General features: G+C 46.2%; 1 protein-coding gene across 2 annotated transcripts in view; it reads left to right on the forward strand.

Annotated features, from left to right (window-relative positions):
* PRKCQ (protein kinase C theta) overlaps positions 1 to 17923 on the forward strand; it is a 56929-nt gene that overhangs the window by 10126 nt on the left and 28880 nt on the right. For both annotated transcript variants that reach the window (XM_035128182.2, XM_035128183.2), the window contains exons 2-5: positions 4169 to 4294; positions 11696 to 11895; positions 14620 to 14680; positions 16434 to 16596. In XM_035128182.2, the coding sequence (XP_034984073.2) occupies positions 4177 to 4294; positions 11696 to 11895; positions 14620 to 14680; positions 16434 to 16596 (542 nt within the window). In that variant the 5' untranslated portion in view covers positions 4169 to 4176. The remainder of the gene's footprint in view (positions 1 to 4168; positions 4295 to 11695; positions 11896 to 14619; positions 14681 to 16433; positions 16597 to 17923) is intronic.

Raw genomic sequence — 17923 nt, forward strand, 5'->3', positions numbered from 1 at the left:
AACAACTACAGTGGTACCTCTACTTACAAATTTAATGCGTTCCGAATGCACATTTATAAGTCGAAATAATTGTAAGTCAAATCCCATAGGAATGCATTGGGAGAAAAAAATTGTAAGTCAAAGCAGCCCTATCTAAAAATTCGTAAGTAGAAAAAATCTAAACCACATCCAAGATGGTGGACGGAGCTCCATTCGTAAGTAGAAACATTCGTAAGTAGAGTTATTTGTAAGTAGAGGTACCACTACTGTATCTGACTTTTAGAAGACGTCTGAAAACAGCCCTGTATAGGGAAGTTTTTAATGTTTGATGTTTTATTGTGTTTTTAATATTCTGTTGGGAGCTGCCCAGAGTAGCTAGGGAGACCCAGCCAGATGGGCAGGGTATAAATAATAAATTATTATTACAGTAGCAACTCGGGTTATGTAACCCTCGGGTTATGTAAACTTCAGGGTGCGAAAGCAGAAAATCTGGAAGTATTTGACCGGGTTTCACCGCACGCACATGCGCAGAAGCGGTCTACTGCCATGCACATGCGTATAACAGTGATCATCGGGTTGCGAAAACCTCGGGATCCAGCCGGACCTCCGGAACAGATCCCGTTCACAACCGGAGATACCACTGTATTATTATTTTATTATACAAGCATCCTGTTCTCACAGTGGTTATCTAGACACCTGTGGGAAACCAGCAAGCAGCAAGAAGCTTCTCCTTTCCCATGGTTTCTAGCGACTGGTATTCAGAAGCATCGCTGCCTCTGACTGTGGAGGCAGAGCACACCATCCTGGCAAGTAGCCTTTGATAGTCTTGTCCTCCATGCAGGGCCGGCCCAAACAGGAGGCAATGTGAGTCAAGTGCTTTGGGCGGCAGGATCCACAGAGGCAGCAGATCCAGCCTCCAAGGAATGCGTCGCCTGAGGCTGCCGCAATGACATCGACAACTGTGGTGGAGGACAAATCTTGCCAATGCCTCTCACTCTTGTTTCCCATGTAGATCTTCACTGCCTACTTCTTTCCTGATGGGGCAAACATCAATTTGTGGTTTGCTTTGGGTGCCAAAATCTCTCAGGCTGGCCCTGCCTCTGTGGATTTGCCTAGTTCAGGCATCCCCAAACTTCGGCCCTCCAGATGTTTTGGACTACAATTCCCATCTTCCCCAACCACTGGTCCTGTTAGCTAGGGATCATGGGAGTTGTAGGCCAAAACATCTGGAGGGCCACAGTTTGGGGGTGCCTGGCCTAGTTGCATTTTGGCACCTGCTCCATGGGACAATTCTTCCTTTTGCTCACCCCTCCATGGTTTCTTGGAGCAGACAGTTGCCAGCAACAACAACAACACGATACCTTCCAACATGTCTCCAGTGAAAATAAGATTGTCCTGTTCAATTTGCGTCTAGTGTGTCGCAACTAAGATGAGCAGAGACAGAGCTGATATCCCTAAGATGCAGAATATTGTACGGATAGCATTGCTACAGTTGTTTGGAGGTACACCAAAACAGGGACGGAGGAAGGGGGTGGGGGGGCGGACCACCCCAAGTGTCTTCCTTGAGGGGGGGTGACATTTGGCACACCACCCGCCCACAACTCCCGAGCCATTAGGAGAAGGGGGGAGCTGTGCCGCTTTGCCAGCAGCATTCCCCCCATCCCCCTTCGTTTTGACAGCTGGGGGAGGCTTGGGAGTGGGGGTGAGTGGGGGCACCTGAGTGGCCATCCCATGCCTGGGAGGGCATCCTCCACACCCCACATGCCCCGCTGCCATGGGTGCAGCGTGGGCATATGCTCCGCCGCTGCACCCAAACCACCAGTTGCTAGAGGTAAAAAAAAGTTTTACTGCAATTTAACCTTTCAATAGGTCGGGGGGGGGGCGTGCCTCTTCACCTGACCGTGAATCTTGCTTTCACGCCCCAATACGTACACCCAGAGTGAGGCATCTGGGCATAGCTCTAAACCACACAGAGATGGCTCCGTCTGTGAAAAGGCGGAGCTGGTGGCAAGTCGCACAGCCACAAGGTGCTCGGCTTCCTCCCAGCTTCACAGAATCACAACTGAGAAGACCGACATTCCTATCAGCAAATCAAATGCTGGCTCAGGTGTCGGTTTTCTCCTCTTCCCCACCTCCACCCCGCTTTATACAGAAGTTTCTCTGCCTTAAAAACGTGTCGAAGGACTCCGGGAAAACCCATGCCTTTCTGAATTCGTAATAATTATAATGATGCTTCTCATGTGGTCCTGAGCACATCACATCCTTCCTTAAACCCCAACGCTGCCTTAGGAACATGGGAAGCCAGGAAGCCAGACTATTGCTCCATCAGTATTGCAGATTGAGCTGGCAGCATCTATCCAGGGTTTCCGGCAAGGTTCCTTCCTTTCCTTACCTGGAGATGCTTGAGATTAAACCTAGGATCATCTTCGTGCAAGGGAGACTCTCTGCCACTGTTGTTTATTGGGTGTGTGTCTGCAAACCCTCGAACACTTCTCCAGCAAATATAGGGACATCCTATTCAGTTATTATTACTATTATTTTCTTTATATCCCACCCATCTGACTGGATTGCCCCAGCTACTCTGGACGGCTACTCCTATAAAAACATATAAAAACATTAAATATTTTTAAAACTTCCCTATACTGGGCTGTCTTCAGAGGTCTTCCATAGGCTCTATAGCAGGCACCCCCAAACTGCGGCCCTCCAGATGTTTTGGCCTACAACTCCCATGATCCCTAGCTAACAGGACCACTGGTCGGGGAAGATGGGAATTGTAGTCCAAAACATCTGGAGGGCCGAAGTTTGGGGGTGCCTGCTCTATAGTTACTTATCCCTTTGCCTCAAGGGTTGCATAACTCCATACCCTCCAACATTTCTCCAATGAAAATAAGGACACCCTAAGGAAAAGTGGGACATTCTGGGATCAAATCAGAAACTGTGACGGCTTCTGTAAATCCGGGACTGTCCCTGGAAAATAGGGGCACTTTGAGGGTCTGTGTTTGTTTTTCCCTTCCTGTGAGCCTCACCCATCCAAGGTCCCACTCGCTGGCTGGCTTCATTTCCATCCAGTATACAGTGGTACCTTGGTTCTCAAACTTAATCTGTTCCGGAAGTCCGTTCCAAAACCAAAGTGTTCCAAAACCAAGGCGTGCTTTCCCATAGAAAGCAATGCAAAATGGATTAATCCGTTCCAGACTTTTAAAAACAACCCTTAAAACAGCAATTAAACACGGGTTTTACTATCTAACGATACCATTGATCCATAAAATGAAAGCAATAAACAATGTACTGCAGTCACACACACAATCAATCAATCAGTAGCTGAACTGGGTTCCACACAGTCACAAAAAAAAAACAATAAAAGAGCCGCAAAAACGAAAAATGCAAAATAAATAGCAAAAACAGCCAGACCTCAGCGTAACACTCAAAACGGAGCATGTTCGGCTTCCAAAAAAAAGTTCACAAACTGGAACACTTACTTCCGGGTTTACAGTGTTTGGGTTTCAAGTTAAAAAAATTCCTTCAGTAGCACCTTAAAGACCAACTAAGTTTTTATTTTGGTATGAGCTTTCGTGTGCATGCACACTTCATCAGATACACACGGGTTTCAAGTTGTTTGAGTACCAAGGCGTTTGAGAACCAAGGTACCACTGTATAAATATCCCATTTAACACTTGACAGCATCTTGTTTAACCATGCTGGCTTTCATCCATCCCCTTGCAGTGCCATTTTGTAATCTGCTTTGCTCCTGGTTCCCTTTCGGGGGCAGCTTGTGCCCGGCATTAACTTGTGCAGGGTTCACTGAACAAATGCTTCCCACCCCCACCCCCCTTCCACCACCGCCACCCCTCCTCCTCCAGCATCCAATATCCAATTTCAAGCCCTCCTGCAGCTGGCTGCTGCTTTTCACCCAGCAAAGTCAATCAGATGTCATTCCCGACCATTGCGCCTTGGTGACCACAGCAGCCTCCGGCGATGCAGAGCAGCCAACACCATAGCATAGCCGCTCCATGTGCCAGGGAAACTTCTGCTAACTCAGCTGGTTGTGGGACGGAGAGGGGAAACGCTGTCCGGAATGGATAAGCGACTTCTCTGTTAAATTCCCAGGCTTGCCACAGACGATAAAGCTAAAACAGCCAAGGCAGTTGTGAGAGCCTCTCCAATAACGTCTGCTTTCTTCTCCTCGCAGAGGCCGACATGTCTCCTTTTCTCCGTATTGGATTGTCCAACTACGACAGTGGTCCCTATCTGCCTTCCCAGGGAGATGTGATCGATCCCTATTGCGCCGTGATAGTCAAGGAAGCAGTGGAGTCGGGTAAGTGCTTTATTCTTACTTTTGAGCATGCCTGCGCTTAACAACAACAACAACAATTTTATTATTTATATGCCTCCCATCTGACTGGGTTGCCCCAGCCACTCTGGGAGGCTTCCAGCAAAATATTAAAAACACAGTGAAATGTCAAACGTTAAAAAACATTCCCTGTACTGTACAGGGCTCCCTTCAGATGTCTTCTAAAAGTCAGATAGTTGTTTATTTCCTTGACATCTGATGGGAGGGTGTTCCACAGGGCGGGCGCCACTACCGAGAAGGCTCTCTGCCTGGTTCTCTGTAACTTCACTTCTCACAGTGAGGGAACCACCAGAAGACCTTCAAATCTGGACCTCAGTGTCCAGGCTGAACAATGGCCAATGGCCAGGGCCGGCCAACCTGTAAGGGGAGGTGCCAAAATGTTGTGGGCCAGCCCTACTGGGCGAGATGCAGTCTATCCAGTGTGAGTTTCAAATCACACATTCACATTGATTGATTGATTGATTGATTGATGGTTGATTGATAACATTTGTATACCCTGCTCTCCAGCCTAAAAGCATTCCAGGGCGGCTTACCTATAGTCAAAACAAGACAGCCCCTACTTGCAGGTGTACAATCTAGAGAAGCATGACATACAAGGGGAAAGGAACAAGGAGGGCAGAGGAAAACCAAAACTCAGGCACCAATTTCTAAACAATGGCCGACTGGCACAGTTCAGCTGATAGAGTGAGTTCTGCTTCCCAGCTCTCCCACTGCTGGAATGGCTGTCCCAGAGGAGGGAGGGAGGCCTGATGCAGTCTGTATTTTATATGCTTTTGTCTGTCATGGTTTTATTTTCAAACCAAGATTCATATAGAATCATAGAATTCTAAGTTGGAAGGGACCACGCGGGTCCTCTAGTCCAACTCCCTGCAATGCAGAGGAGTTGTTGTTGTTGTTGTTGTTGAAAATGCCCGATGTGGGACTCGAACCCACATCTCATGCTCTGCCGACTGAACTAGCCTAGCTGTTGTTATATTCCTGTTAATTGTTATGTTGCCTGTTCATTCATTCATTCATTCGTTCAATTTATATCCTGCTCTTCCTCCCAAAGGAGTCCAGGAATGGCAAACGCAGCAATGATTATTTTCAAATATTCTAACAACAGTTTTACAAAATTGTCCCAGAGTTGTCACAATCTGAGAGATGCCAGGAGCAGTGTCTTTCAGCCGTCAAACTGGAATGATTTTAGATTCCTCCTCAAAGTCAATAATAAGGAAGACAGGTGTGCCTCACCAGGGAGGGAGTTCCACAAATGGGGAGCCACCACAGAAAAGGCCCTGTTGCAAGTTGGTGACAACTGGGCAGCCTGCAGTTGGGTCAGAGAAAGAGCAGATAGAGACTACTTCATCCTTTCCCTCCTGTTCATTTCCCAGCTCAAAAATTGCCCTCCATCAGCTGCTTATTTTACCCACAGGGAGAAAGATTCAATTGTCACATCTTTCCCCCAAAGTTTTCTACATATCTGGGTATTATTTCTTTTCTTCCCTTCTTCTTTTTGTCTTATTTTACTCTGTACCCTTGTAATTATGTATGTATATTGCAGTAAAAGGAAGAGATTAAGCATGGGAACATAGGAAATTGTCTTTATCCTATCGAGCTCAGTATTGTCTGCACTGACTGGCAGCAGCTCTCCTGGATTTCAGACAGGGAGTCATTGCCAGCCCTACCTAGGGCTTGAACCTGCAGCCTTCTGCATGCCAAGCAGATGTTCTGCCACTTAGCTATGACACTGGCCCTAATTTTCTCTAGCCAGCCTTCCTCTATCCCACCCAACTTGCAGCCTTCCCAAGTGAATTTTGACTTTCTTTACAAAAAAAAGCAGAAGAAATAATTTGTATTTTAAAGTGCCTAGTTTGGGCTAGTTTATTCTCCCTGTTTTTAGCATGCAGCGGTATTTGAGTGCCATGCGATTTTAAGGAACGATTTATGACTTGGCCATTCCAGAACAATATGAATGGAAAACATCAGGAATCTACCTTATTCTGTTCGGCACTCCAGTCTCAGAACTGTGTAAAATAGGCCTTTATTCAAAACAGTAGCGCTAGGCAAAGAAAAGTACCTTTTAAAAGAAAAGGAAAAGGGTGCTATTGTAGTCCTTTTAAAAATACCACGCAAAGAATGATCTTGAGGTCCAAGAGTGCTGGCAAGCTAAAAATAATCCCTCTTAATGCAGAAAAGCATTTAGTCTTACACAGAAAGGTCAGGGAACTTAATACACACAGAAACACAAACACATCCCATAATGTCTTGTTGGGGAAAGAGCCAGAAAACTAAGAAGCTTTATACAATCATGTTGCTTTGATGGAGAGGCTGAAATTGCTAAAACGAACACCCTCAAAAGAAGTTGCTCCTTCTCCACCAATATTATCGCCCGTTAATTAAATGCACTGCGCTCCACATAAGTCTCAAGGCAATCAATGAGATGTCTGGGAAACCCAGAGAGATATTTCTTTCTTTCTTTTTAATAATTTTTATTGGGTTTTTATACAAAGAAGACAAACATAACATAGAATGTAGACTCTGTCCCTTCAATTTCCCTCCACCCACAAGACCACTTCCGCCACCAGTAGTACCTGTGAGCATTGGGAACCAAAGGGGTCCATTTTTGGCTGGGTTTGACCTCCCCCCTCCTTCCTCCCCCCTCCCCTTTTTCCTTCCCAGGTATTTCTGCCTAGCCGACATTGGCTCAGCAGGTAAGACACAGCCACAGAATGTTGAGGAAAGTCCTCGGACCTGGGATAATTCATCGGGATAATTCTCCCCATGGAAACTGTCCCAGTCTCTATGTCCGTCATCTGAGGCCCTTCTTCATGTGGCTCCTCCACGTTAGGTACAGAGGGTAGCAACGTGAGAACGGGGCCTTTTCTGCAGTGGCTCCCAGTTTGTGGAATGCTCTTCCTCTTCAAACAGGTCTTTGGCTGATTAATATTCTATCTAGAGCCTTTTTAGAATGTGTCTTGCTGTTTTGTTTTAATTATTTACTTGTTTTAACCCTGTGTTTTATTCTGACCTGTTTTCACCCTGTATTTTATTCGACTTATTTCAGCTCTGAAATCTTATGATGGTACTGTATATACATCTAATTAATTAATAATAATGCGGGTCAAGCAAAAGTGTGAATGAGCCCCTACATGATCTGATCAATAATAATGATAATAATAATAACCGCTCCCCACTTCAAATGGGGGGCGCTTTTTGCGTAGTTGTGTGCAGCCCCCTGACCTTACCAGATCCCCAGTCAGACTGGCTTCGCCTCCCCAAGCTGGATACCTGGAGGTTCCTGCCTAACCTCAGACAGTTAGCCAATCCCAGCTGGGGAGGTGTTGCCAGGGGAGTTGACCAGGTAGGGTTAGGACCGCCCTGCACACACAATAGAGGGTGGAACTTACCTGGGAGACCTTATTCGGCTCCAGAGCTTCTCCCACCCTGCCCTCCCTCAGTTTACGCCTTCCTTTTGCAGGTTAACCTCTTCTTTACAGGTATGCAGGTGCTGCTACGGTCATTGATGGTTGCTGTTGAAGGACCAGGAAGGAATTTCCCTGCATTGGCAGGTATTGCCTTCCCCGTAGCAAACACCACAACTTTGGCAGTTTCAGGCCTTGGGTGGAATCCTTTAGTCCAGGGGTGCCCTGCCCAAACATTGCACTTTCTTGGGCTCCTTGATCACTGCAGATGGTGACAGCAGTCACGAAATTAAAAGACGCCTGCTTCTTGGGAGAAAAGCAATGACAAACCTAGACAGCATCTTAAAAAGCAGAGACATCACCTTGCCGACAAAGGTCCGTATAGTTAAAGCTATGGTTTTCCCAGTAGTGATGTATGGAAGTGAGAGCTGGACCATAAAGAAGGCTGATTGCCGAAGAATTGATGCTTTTGAATTATGGTGCTGGAGGAGACTCTTGAGAGTCCCATGGACTGCAAGAAGATCAAACCTATCCATTCTGAAGGAAATCAGCCCTGAGTGCTCACTGGAAGGACAGATCCTGAAGCTGAGGCTCCAATACTTTGGCCACCTCCTGAGAAGAGAAGACTCCCTGGAAAAGACCCTGATGTTGGGAAAGATTGAGGGCACTAGGACAGGGGTTCCCAACAAAATTTTCTCGAGGACCCCTCATTGAGCCGCTATTGTGACAAGGACCCCCATTAATTCCTAATCCTAAAATTAAAAAGTGAGAGCCAAATTAAGAGTCTTTTTATATTTTATATTTATACATTTTTTACAGTTACAACAGAGTACTCCATCAGTATACAGTTAGTTTTAATTTTCAGTTCTTAATGAGATGAACCACTTTTTAACCAACGGTCCATTTTTAACTACGCGAACTGTAGCTTCCGCGAAAAACAACACTTTGTTTACAAACACTACTGTTTTGCAAAGAGGCAGCGCGTGCCAGGGAGGAGGGAGGGGAATGGAGAAGACAGGGTACCTGCGCAGTAGCGCACAAATGAAGCCGACGTGCGCAAAGCATCTTGGGGAGGTGAGCGTTAGTAGAATGTGCGCGCTGCCTCTTTGCAAAACAGTAGTGTTTGTAAAGCGCCACCTAACGGCATACAGCAGAACTACTGCCTCTATCTAATTCTAGTTTTGCGCTAGACTCTGCTCATGCAGGAAGCAGCCAAAACAAAAAATCTGTTATCATACGAAATATATTTAATATATTTTTTATTCTAATAGCATCTTGCGGACCCCTCTGGCATAGCTTGCGGACCCCTGGGGGTCCCCGGACCACCTGTTGGGAACCACTGCACTAGGAGAAGGGGACGATAGAGGACAAGATGGTTGGACAGTGTTCTCGAAGCTACGAACATGAGTTTGACCAAACTGCGGGAGGCAGTGCAAGACAGGAGTGCCTGGCCTGCTATGGTCCATGGGGTCACAAAGAGTCGGACACGACTAAACGACTAAACAACATTTTTTCGAAGAGGGCCAGATTTGATGAAGTGAACATGCGTGAGGGCCGACCAAAGTTTTTAGGATTGAGGTTGTTGAGCTGATTTTACCCCAAAGTTGTTGAGCTTTTTTAGGACTTAGGTTTTTGGGGGGCATTTTAGCCCGGGAAATACACTGCCACAGAGGCCGGATTAAACCGACCAGTAGGCCGGATTAGGCCCTCAAAACGGACTTTGGACATGCCTGCTTTAGTCTATCGTCCCTAAAGAGGGTGGCACTGTGGGTTAGACCACAGAGCCTAGGGCTTGCCGATCAGAAGGTCGGCGGTTCGAGCTCCCGTTGCTCAGTCCCAGCTCCTGCCAACCTAGCAGTTTGAAAGCATGTCAAAGTGCAAGTAGAGAAATAGGTACCGCTACAGTGGGAAGGTAAACGGCGTTTCTGTGCGCTGCTCTGGTTCGCCAGAAGCGGCTTTGTCATGCTGGCCACATGACCCGGAAGCTGTATGCCGGCTCCCTTGGCCAGTAAAGCGAGATGAGCGCCGCAACCCCAGAGTCGTCCGCGACTGCACCTAATGGTCAGGGGTCCCTTTACCCTTTACCTTTACCCTAAATGGGGGGGGCATGAAGCGGTGACTCACGTCCCCCCTACGGCAGCAATCCCAGGGTTCCCTGTTAAAGGGGTTGTGTTGAGGGGAGTCACTGGCCATATGCCATTAGGTTGTCAGAGCTCACCCTTGTGTTGCAGCGAAATTGGGGGGGGGGCTCTCTGCTTGAACAGACGTTTTCCAGAGCCAGCCCAATCCTCACACAGTTTGGATAACCCTGATACTCCCCAGATCCCCGGCCGGGGACTGGGAAGAATAAAGGCCCAATGCCTAAGCCAAGGTCTCCCTACATCTGAAAGTTTAATAAAGTTGTGGCCAGTAGTTTTAATCCCATAACACGTTGTCATGAGTCATTATTCCTCCCGGGGTTTGCCTGGGGTCGGGGGGGGGGGTCTCCGCCTGGCCAAGTAATAAACAATAATACTTGTTTGTTTGTTTGATTGTTTGTTTATTATTTATACCCCCACCGATCTGACTGGGTTTCCCCAGCCACTCTGGGTGGCTCCCGACATAATAATAATAATAATAATAATAATAATAATAATAATAATACATTAAAAACTTCCCTAGACAGGGCTGCCTTCAGGTGTCTTCTAAAAGTCAGATCGTTGTTTAACAAAGCAAGCCTTCCATCTTCCTCAATGTTACATGCATTTATGAGCTGCGTTGGAGCATGTGGCTATATTACAATTTCAGTGAGTGAGTGGGACTGAACTTTAACTGCCTTCTGTTATTTTATTCGAACCTGCTGTCCACAAAGCAGCTCGCCCTGAAACAGGAGCCCACTTCAGAAGAAAGGCTTTTTTTGAGTGCTGATGAATCCTGCAGAGGATAAACTCGCTGCCCTTTCAAAACTCCTTTTGACCAAACAGGCCACCTGGATACCTGCGGCCTTCGGCCACCTGCCTGCCTTGGTGACATTTGCTTTTTGGAAGGCTCTGGTGTGTCTTTGAACTCTGCAGAATGAAGAGTTCTAGTTAGAGGAGGTGGGGGACCCTGCTCTTCAAAGCCAAGCCTCAGCCATCCCTCCTTTGGTCACTTCCACGGTGGATTGCTGCAATGCACTCTACATGGGGCTGCCTTTGAAGACTGTATGGAAGCTCCAATTAGTTTGGAAAGCAGCTGCTAAACTGCTAATAGGAGACCCAGAAGGTGGGATCATTTCGCACCTGTTTGGAAAGAATGCATTGGTTTCTTGTACATTTCCAGGCTCAAAGTGCTGGTGCTTCCCTTTGAAACCCGGTTTGGCATATGACCCAAATATTATTGATTGATTGATTGATTGATTGATTGCACGGCCATTTAAATGTGAGCATTCATAATTTAAATGCACAATAGAACATTCCCACTAAAACACGCACAGGGAATGCTGTTCAGCCCACTGGTCACATTCCCTTCTGGGTTGGTGAGTCTTCTTCTTCTTCTTCTTTGGCGATACCTCGTAGCCGAGTGTCTTCCAAAAACACAGTTTTAACAGTGAGTCTGTAAGTGACTGTCGGGGCCAATTCTGGGTCCACACGTCCTTCCACAGTGGCGACATAGGTTTCTGGGCAGGAGTTGATCACGGTGAGGGTTTGCCAAATGTGCCTTCCTCTTAGCTCGTTTCTCCCTTTCGTCCTGAGTTCGAGCGTCTTCAAAGCCCTTGACACCTTTTGGTAAAGGCTATTCTCCAACTGGAGCGCTTGCAGGCCAGTGTTTCCCAGTTGTCGGTCTTTATACTACATTTTAAAAAAGATTTGCCTTGAGAGAGTCTTTGAACCTCTTTTGTTGACTACCAGCATTATGCTTCCCATTTTTAAGTAGCAGCAGAGGGGGAAAATAATTACTCTGGATGAGATGCAACTATTCAAATAATTCCTTTTAACCCTAGAGAACGGCCAATCCTACGTTCAGAAGAAGCCCACCATGTACCCACCTTGGAACAGCACTTTCGATGCTCACATCCACAGGGGGCGCGTAATGCACATCGTTGTGAAGGACAAGAGCGCAGAGATGGTTGCAGAAACAACGGTGGAACTCAATTTGGTTGCAGACAAGTGCAAAAGGAAGAACGGGAAATCAGAAATTTGGGTAAGCACCAGAGCCGTTGGTCACTTGATAGTTCCCTACCTGCCCAAGGTGCTGGCTTTGATCTTTGAAGGCCTTCACAGCTTAAGGCTAGAGGTGGAGGAGGAATCTGCAGAATTCTGATTCCAAAATAGATCCGCCTGATTCAATCTGGGCAGATTATGATCTGGGTCTGCAGTAGGCATCTAAGGAGGCGTTGTTTTCCATTCCTCGCTGTCCTTTTTTCACTCAGCGCTGTTGTCTGCTGTGGTGGAATTATGCAATTTACGTAATTACATAGATTATGTTGCCGTTGTGTTATCCCGCTCCATGCACTCGGGTGCAACGTAAACACTGCAAATGAGGGGAGGAGCAATCAAATGCACGTTGTTTGCAGACTGAAAGCAGCAACAACAGTGGACAAATAAACATGGGTGAATGAATAGCATGAATAAATGGTAACAAATGCACACAAGATTGAGAAGTTGGCAAAGCAGAAAATGCTGGATTTTGGAGGTAGGAATCAGGGACATAGGAAAGTGCTTTGTACTGAGTCAGGGCAACAGTCCATCAAGCTCTCTATTGTCTACACCAGTGGTTCCCAACAGGTGGTCCCAGGGGTCCGCGAGCTATGCCAGAGGGGTCCGCAAGATGCTATTAGAATAAAAAATATATTAAATATATTTCATATGATAACAGATTTTTTGTTTTGGCCGCTTCCTGCATGAGCAGAGTCTAGCGCAAAACTAGAATTAGATAGAGGCAGTAGTTCTGCTGTATGCCGTTAGGTGGCGCTTTACAAACACTACTGTTTTGCAAAGAGGCAGCGCGCGCATTCTACTAACGCTCACCTCCCCAAGATGCTTTGTGCGCGTCGGCTTCATTTGTGCGCTACTGCGCAGGTACCCTGTCTTCTCCATTCCCCTCCCTCCTCCCTGGCGCGCGCTGCCTCTTTGCGAAACAGTAGTGTTTGTAAACAAAGCGTTGTTTTTCACGTAAGCTACAGTTTGCATAGTTAAAAATGGACCGTTGGTTAAAAAGTGGTTCATTTCATTAAGAACTGAAAATTAAAACTAACTGTATACTGATGGAGTACTCTGTTGTAACTGTAAAAAACGTATAAATATAAAATATAAAAAGACTCTTAATTTGGCTCTCACTCTTTAATTTTAGGATTAGGAATTAATGGGGGTCCTTGTCACAATAGCGGCTCGATGAGGGGTCCTCGATAAAATTTTGTTGGGAACCCCTGGTCTACATTGACCGTTCTCTGGGTTTTCAGGCAGAATACATTCCAATTCCTATGTTGGGCAAAAGATTCCTGCATTGCAGGGGGTTGGACTAGATGACCCTCCGGGTGCCTTCCAACTTTTCCATGATTCCATACCTGGAGAGGTGCTCTACCACTGAGCTACGGCCCTTCAGCTAATTAATGGAGACTCTTTTCCTTAAAAAGCCATCTGCGGTCAATGAGTGATGCCTGTTCCTGCAGAATTGAAACACTTGGTTTCAATAAACTGAGCTGTCAATTTGCTCAGTCTGAAGGACAGTGCAATAGACTTTGCTTAGATTTAAAAAAAATCCCCTTTGGGCAGGAAGAATAATTGGTAGTAATAAAACTGACTTTGAGCTTGAATTCGTTCATGCCTCGCCAGGGAATTTTCTCCAAAGATGTAATCGAAAGCTTAATGAAGAAATGTAGTGAACCATATAGATCATGATGCAACTGTCCTGGAAGCTTTTGAAATGCACTTGTGTAAAACATTGTTGCTGGGGATGTAGTGCGTTTCTGAGGATCAGTGACGTATTGAGCTTCTTACCTTTGTGATCACCAGGCTGAATGATAAATGCAGGAGAAGGTGCTGAATGCCTAGATCTGAATTGCACAGTGCAATTCTGTTGCAGAGTTGGGGCAGGATCAGAAAAGGGGCAAGCCAAATGGTCACCTCTTTAGATGGCTTTAAAAGAGGTTTAGCTGAATTTGCTATTAGCCACGATGGCAATGCTCTGCCTCCACTGTGGAAGGCAGCAATGCTTCTGAATGCCAGTTGCTGAAAACGGCAGGACAGGAGCAGTGGCGTAGCGTGGGTTGCCAGTGCCCGGGGCTGCGTGGAGGGAAGGAAATGGATGGAGTACACATGCACATTCAACTGCCTAACGGCGTCATCCAGGACACAGCAGCCACAGAGATGAGATGAGAAGAGTCGTTCCATTGTCCCAAGAGATCACTTCATGGTTCGCATGGAAAAGGCATTTTCAGTGGAGCCCAGTGACGGAGGCAGCACTGGCTGTTTGAAATTTTGTGCCCCCTAACAATTTTGGGCCTGGGGCAACCACCCTTTTGCCCACTCCCACACAACACCACTGCATAAGAGAGTGCTCTTGTGCTCGGATCCTGCTTGCTGGTTTCCCATATGCATCTGTCTGGCCACTGTGAGAACAGGATGCTGGACTAGATGTGCCATTGGCCTGATCCAGCAAAGTTCTTGTATTTTCATCCAGGAGGACAAGCAAAGGATTATTTCTGTTAACTAATATCTAGTGTTCTCAACCTCCCTTCACAATAAATAAATAAATACTTTAATACATTTTTTTTTTACTGTGGATCACAAGATTATTGCGAGATCTTTCCATTATAACTTTTCATGCGATGGTTATTCCATGGCTGTTTTGTCACTCACTCTTCCTTTTTAAACAAAAAACAAAAACTATTTTTAATTTGCCTTCCTTTATTTTTATTTTTTTTAGCTAGAACTGAAGCCACAAGGCAGAATGTTAATGAATGCAAGATACTTCCTGGAAACGACTGGCAAGTGATGGTCATATTATTGCTACTACATTTTCAATCATTTTCACTGCGGATTTCCCCACCCCAAAAGCTCAGGTTGGGACATGGTAATTTCAAAATGTATAAAATCCCAAGGCAGAGCAATAAATACTTTTACATAAAGAAACACAGCAGAGCCTCAAAAAATTGAAATTCTTAAACTGCTCATGGACCAGTTTAATGGCTGGTGCAATTGTAATTGGCTTTTATAGCAACATATTGGGATTTGTGCCACCCAAAGGACTGATTCACACATGTGTGAGCATCATTTGCTGTCTTTCATCACTCAGGACGAACCCTGGGCCGCTTCTGGACTCATTGTTTTCGGACGGAATTCAGTCACATCCTGGTGAATTTCAGTTTGTGCAATTGAAGTTGGTTTCCTGCATTTGTGTAACAACCCAGGGGCGTCACAATAGGGGGGCGGGAGGCCCCCGGGCTCCAGTCAGTGGGGGGCAGCACGGCGCCCCCTCGCCACTCCGCCTCTGCCTGAGTAGGAAGAAGACAAAGCACACTCTCCGGCACCCAGGACGGTGCAGCCTGTATGGACTGCATATGTGCGGCATCCTGTATGGCTGCTGCTTGCACTGCGCACACCCTCGGCCACTCTACAGCTGGGGGGAGGCAACCCTTCCAGAGTGGCACCCGGGGCGGGCGACCCTCCCTCCACCCCCCCTTCCTACACCCCTGTACAGTGGTACCTCTAGTTACGAACTTAATTCGTTCCGGAGGTCCGTTCTTAACCTGAAACGTTTCTTAACTAGAGGCGTGCTTTCGTTAATGGGGCCTCTTGCTGCCGCTGCGCCCCCGGCACACGATTTCCGTTCTCATCCTGGGGCAAAGTTCTCAACTCGAGGTAACTCTTCCAGGTTAGCGGAGTTTGTAACCTGAAGCGTTTGTAACTCGAGGTACCACTGTAAATTGCAAGCTCAGCTGGTCCACTCCAGATTTGGATCTTGGCTTGTGGGTAGGAGCAGCCTTGTCTTTTTGTTACAGTCCCAAATTGGAGTCACACACACCACGCCCCTGCAATTTACATTTGCGCAGAAAGGTCCTATTTTCCTCCCAATTCAAAGAGTGGGTGTAAAGAGCTTTAGCTTCGTAGCAGAACACCTTTTTTTTTGTTCAGTCCCCAATTTTGTCATCATTTCCTGCTTGTAGATCTGGTTGGCTACTGTTAGAACAGTGTGCTGGACCAGATAAGCAATTGCCCTGATCCAGGTGGGCTATTCCTATGCTCTGAGTCAGAAGAAGGTTCTTTCATTTGGGGTAGGGGTCTTTACAGGAGATGCCTGACATTTGATGAGAGCCAAAATTACAACCATGTTGCCGGTACTTCTGCTGGAGGGTACCACTTCAGGCTGGGAGAGGGGGGTTGCGACCTTGTGTCAGTCCTCCCTGCACATCAAAATCTAGCAGATCAAGGACAAATGTAGGTGAGAACCCTGCTCCCTGACCTGCTAGTTTTCCAAAGACTAGGGGCAAGCATTCAGGCATGTGACACCCCCCACTCCCCCAGGCAGTCCACAAATATATGCACCAACCACTCGCTTCTCTTTGTTGTGTGACTCAGCTCTCTGAGTTGTTTTAGGAAGTGTGCCCTGCTGTTTGTTTATTTTTAAAGCTGACGGCTTTTCAAGCTGATTTAAATATATGTTATTTTAGCTTACAGGCAGACCGCAGGAATTCGTCATCAGAATAACCAAACTTCTCTCTCTCTCTTTCTCTCACCCAGATGATCCAGAGTTTATTGACTGTGAAAAGGAAGGGTTTTTCTCTCTGCACCAACGCAGAGGAGCCATCAAGCAAGCCAAGATCCACAATGTCAAGTGTCACGAGTTCACTGCTACTTTCTTCCCCCAGCCCACGTTCTGTTCCGTTTGCCACGAGTTCGTCTGGTATGACACATGGCTTCCCCTCCCTTCCTTGATCTATCCCCCATGGCAGTCTTCCCCCAACCTGATGCCCACCAGAGGTTATTGGGACTACTGCGACGAACCCCCTCGCCGACGTTGCCAATAGATTATGAGACGAAAGGGTACAGGGGTAAAGCAATCCCCACTCAATTCCTTACGCCTTAAAATAAACCCCTCAATTCTGGGCTTCTCAGTAAAGAGAGTCTAATTCCAGCTTTCGTGGCCTGATCTCACAAACACTCAGGGCTATTTGAATGAACAACCTCTTGCCTACAGAACAGGGACTCCTGCAACTCAGATCCCCACTATATCAGTCTGCCATATCACCCTGGCAAACTTGTGGCACTCTAGGTTTTCACCATACAGTACTGCCCTTCCTGTGTTACTCTAGGACACAAACTATCCCCTTTTCCTTAGGTAAGTTTTGCCCTTTTCTGAGTCTCCACCTCTGTGAGTTTTAACACACTGCTGGAATAACCAAGACGATACTCTTTGGCACAAAAAGAAGATGAATTTTATTTACTTGAGAACATAGGTTTTTCTTTTCTTAACGATGTATAAGTTTACAAGCTTAGTTACAGTTATACATTAACTATGTCCGACTTTAACTTCAAGTTACCCTAAGCCTAACCTAAACCACCACTATCCTGGCCCCACAACCTTCTTCTTCCCTCTTCCCTCTTTTTTATTAAAAAAAAACTTGCATTTTCTAAATAGAAAGCCATACTTTAATGTCCTTGAACGTATTGCTATCATGCTAATTGTGGCTTCAGTTTTCTCCAGTCCTTATTCAGCTGACACCGCTTAATTAAGGTAGCCCAAGCTGCCTACGCTTTGGACAAACAGAATGGCCCCCATACTTCCCAATGATTTGACAGATTTGACCACTATTGGAAGGCAGATACAGAAAGATTCCTCGTGGCGAGGGGGTCTGCCCATGTAAGAGCGGTCAAATGGGAACTGTGGGCCACATTCTATTCCATTGGAGATTTTATACAGATCTCAGAGCCTCTCTCGTACCAAGGAGGATGGAGGAAATATTATTTAAATGATCTCTTGTCCAACCAGAATCCACATGTCACTAGAAAAGTAGCTAGATTTTATGCAATAGCCGTAAGTCAAAGAAAGCAGGAGATTACACAGCTGCACAAGCAGTTATAAATCATTGCAGCAATAAAAAAATGAATAAAATATTCTTTTATTTCTTAAATGGAGTTCTTAAGTTTATTTAATTAGTATATTGATTGCTAAATTCCACTCTGATCGTTTTTAGCGTTTTTGTAAAGAACTGTGCAGAAATTCTGGTTTT

The sequence above is a fragment of the Zootoca vivipara genome, chromosome 10, assembly GCF_963506605.1.
Source record: "Zootoca vivipara chromosome 10, rZooViv1.1, whole genome shotgun sequence".
Lineage (NCBI taxonomy): Eukaryota > Metazoa > Chordata > Lepidosauria > Squamata > Lacertidae > Zootoca > Zootoca vivipara.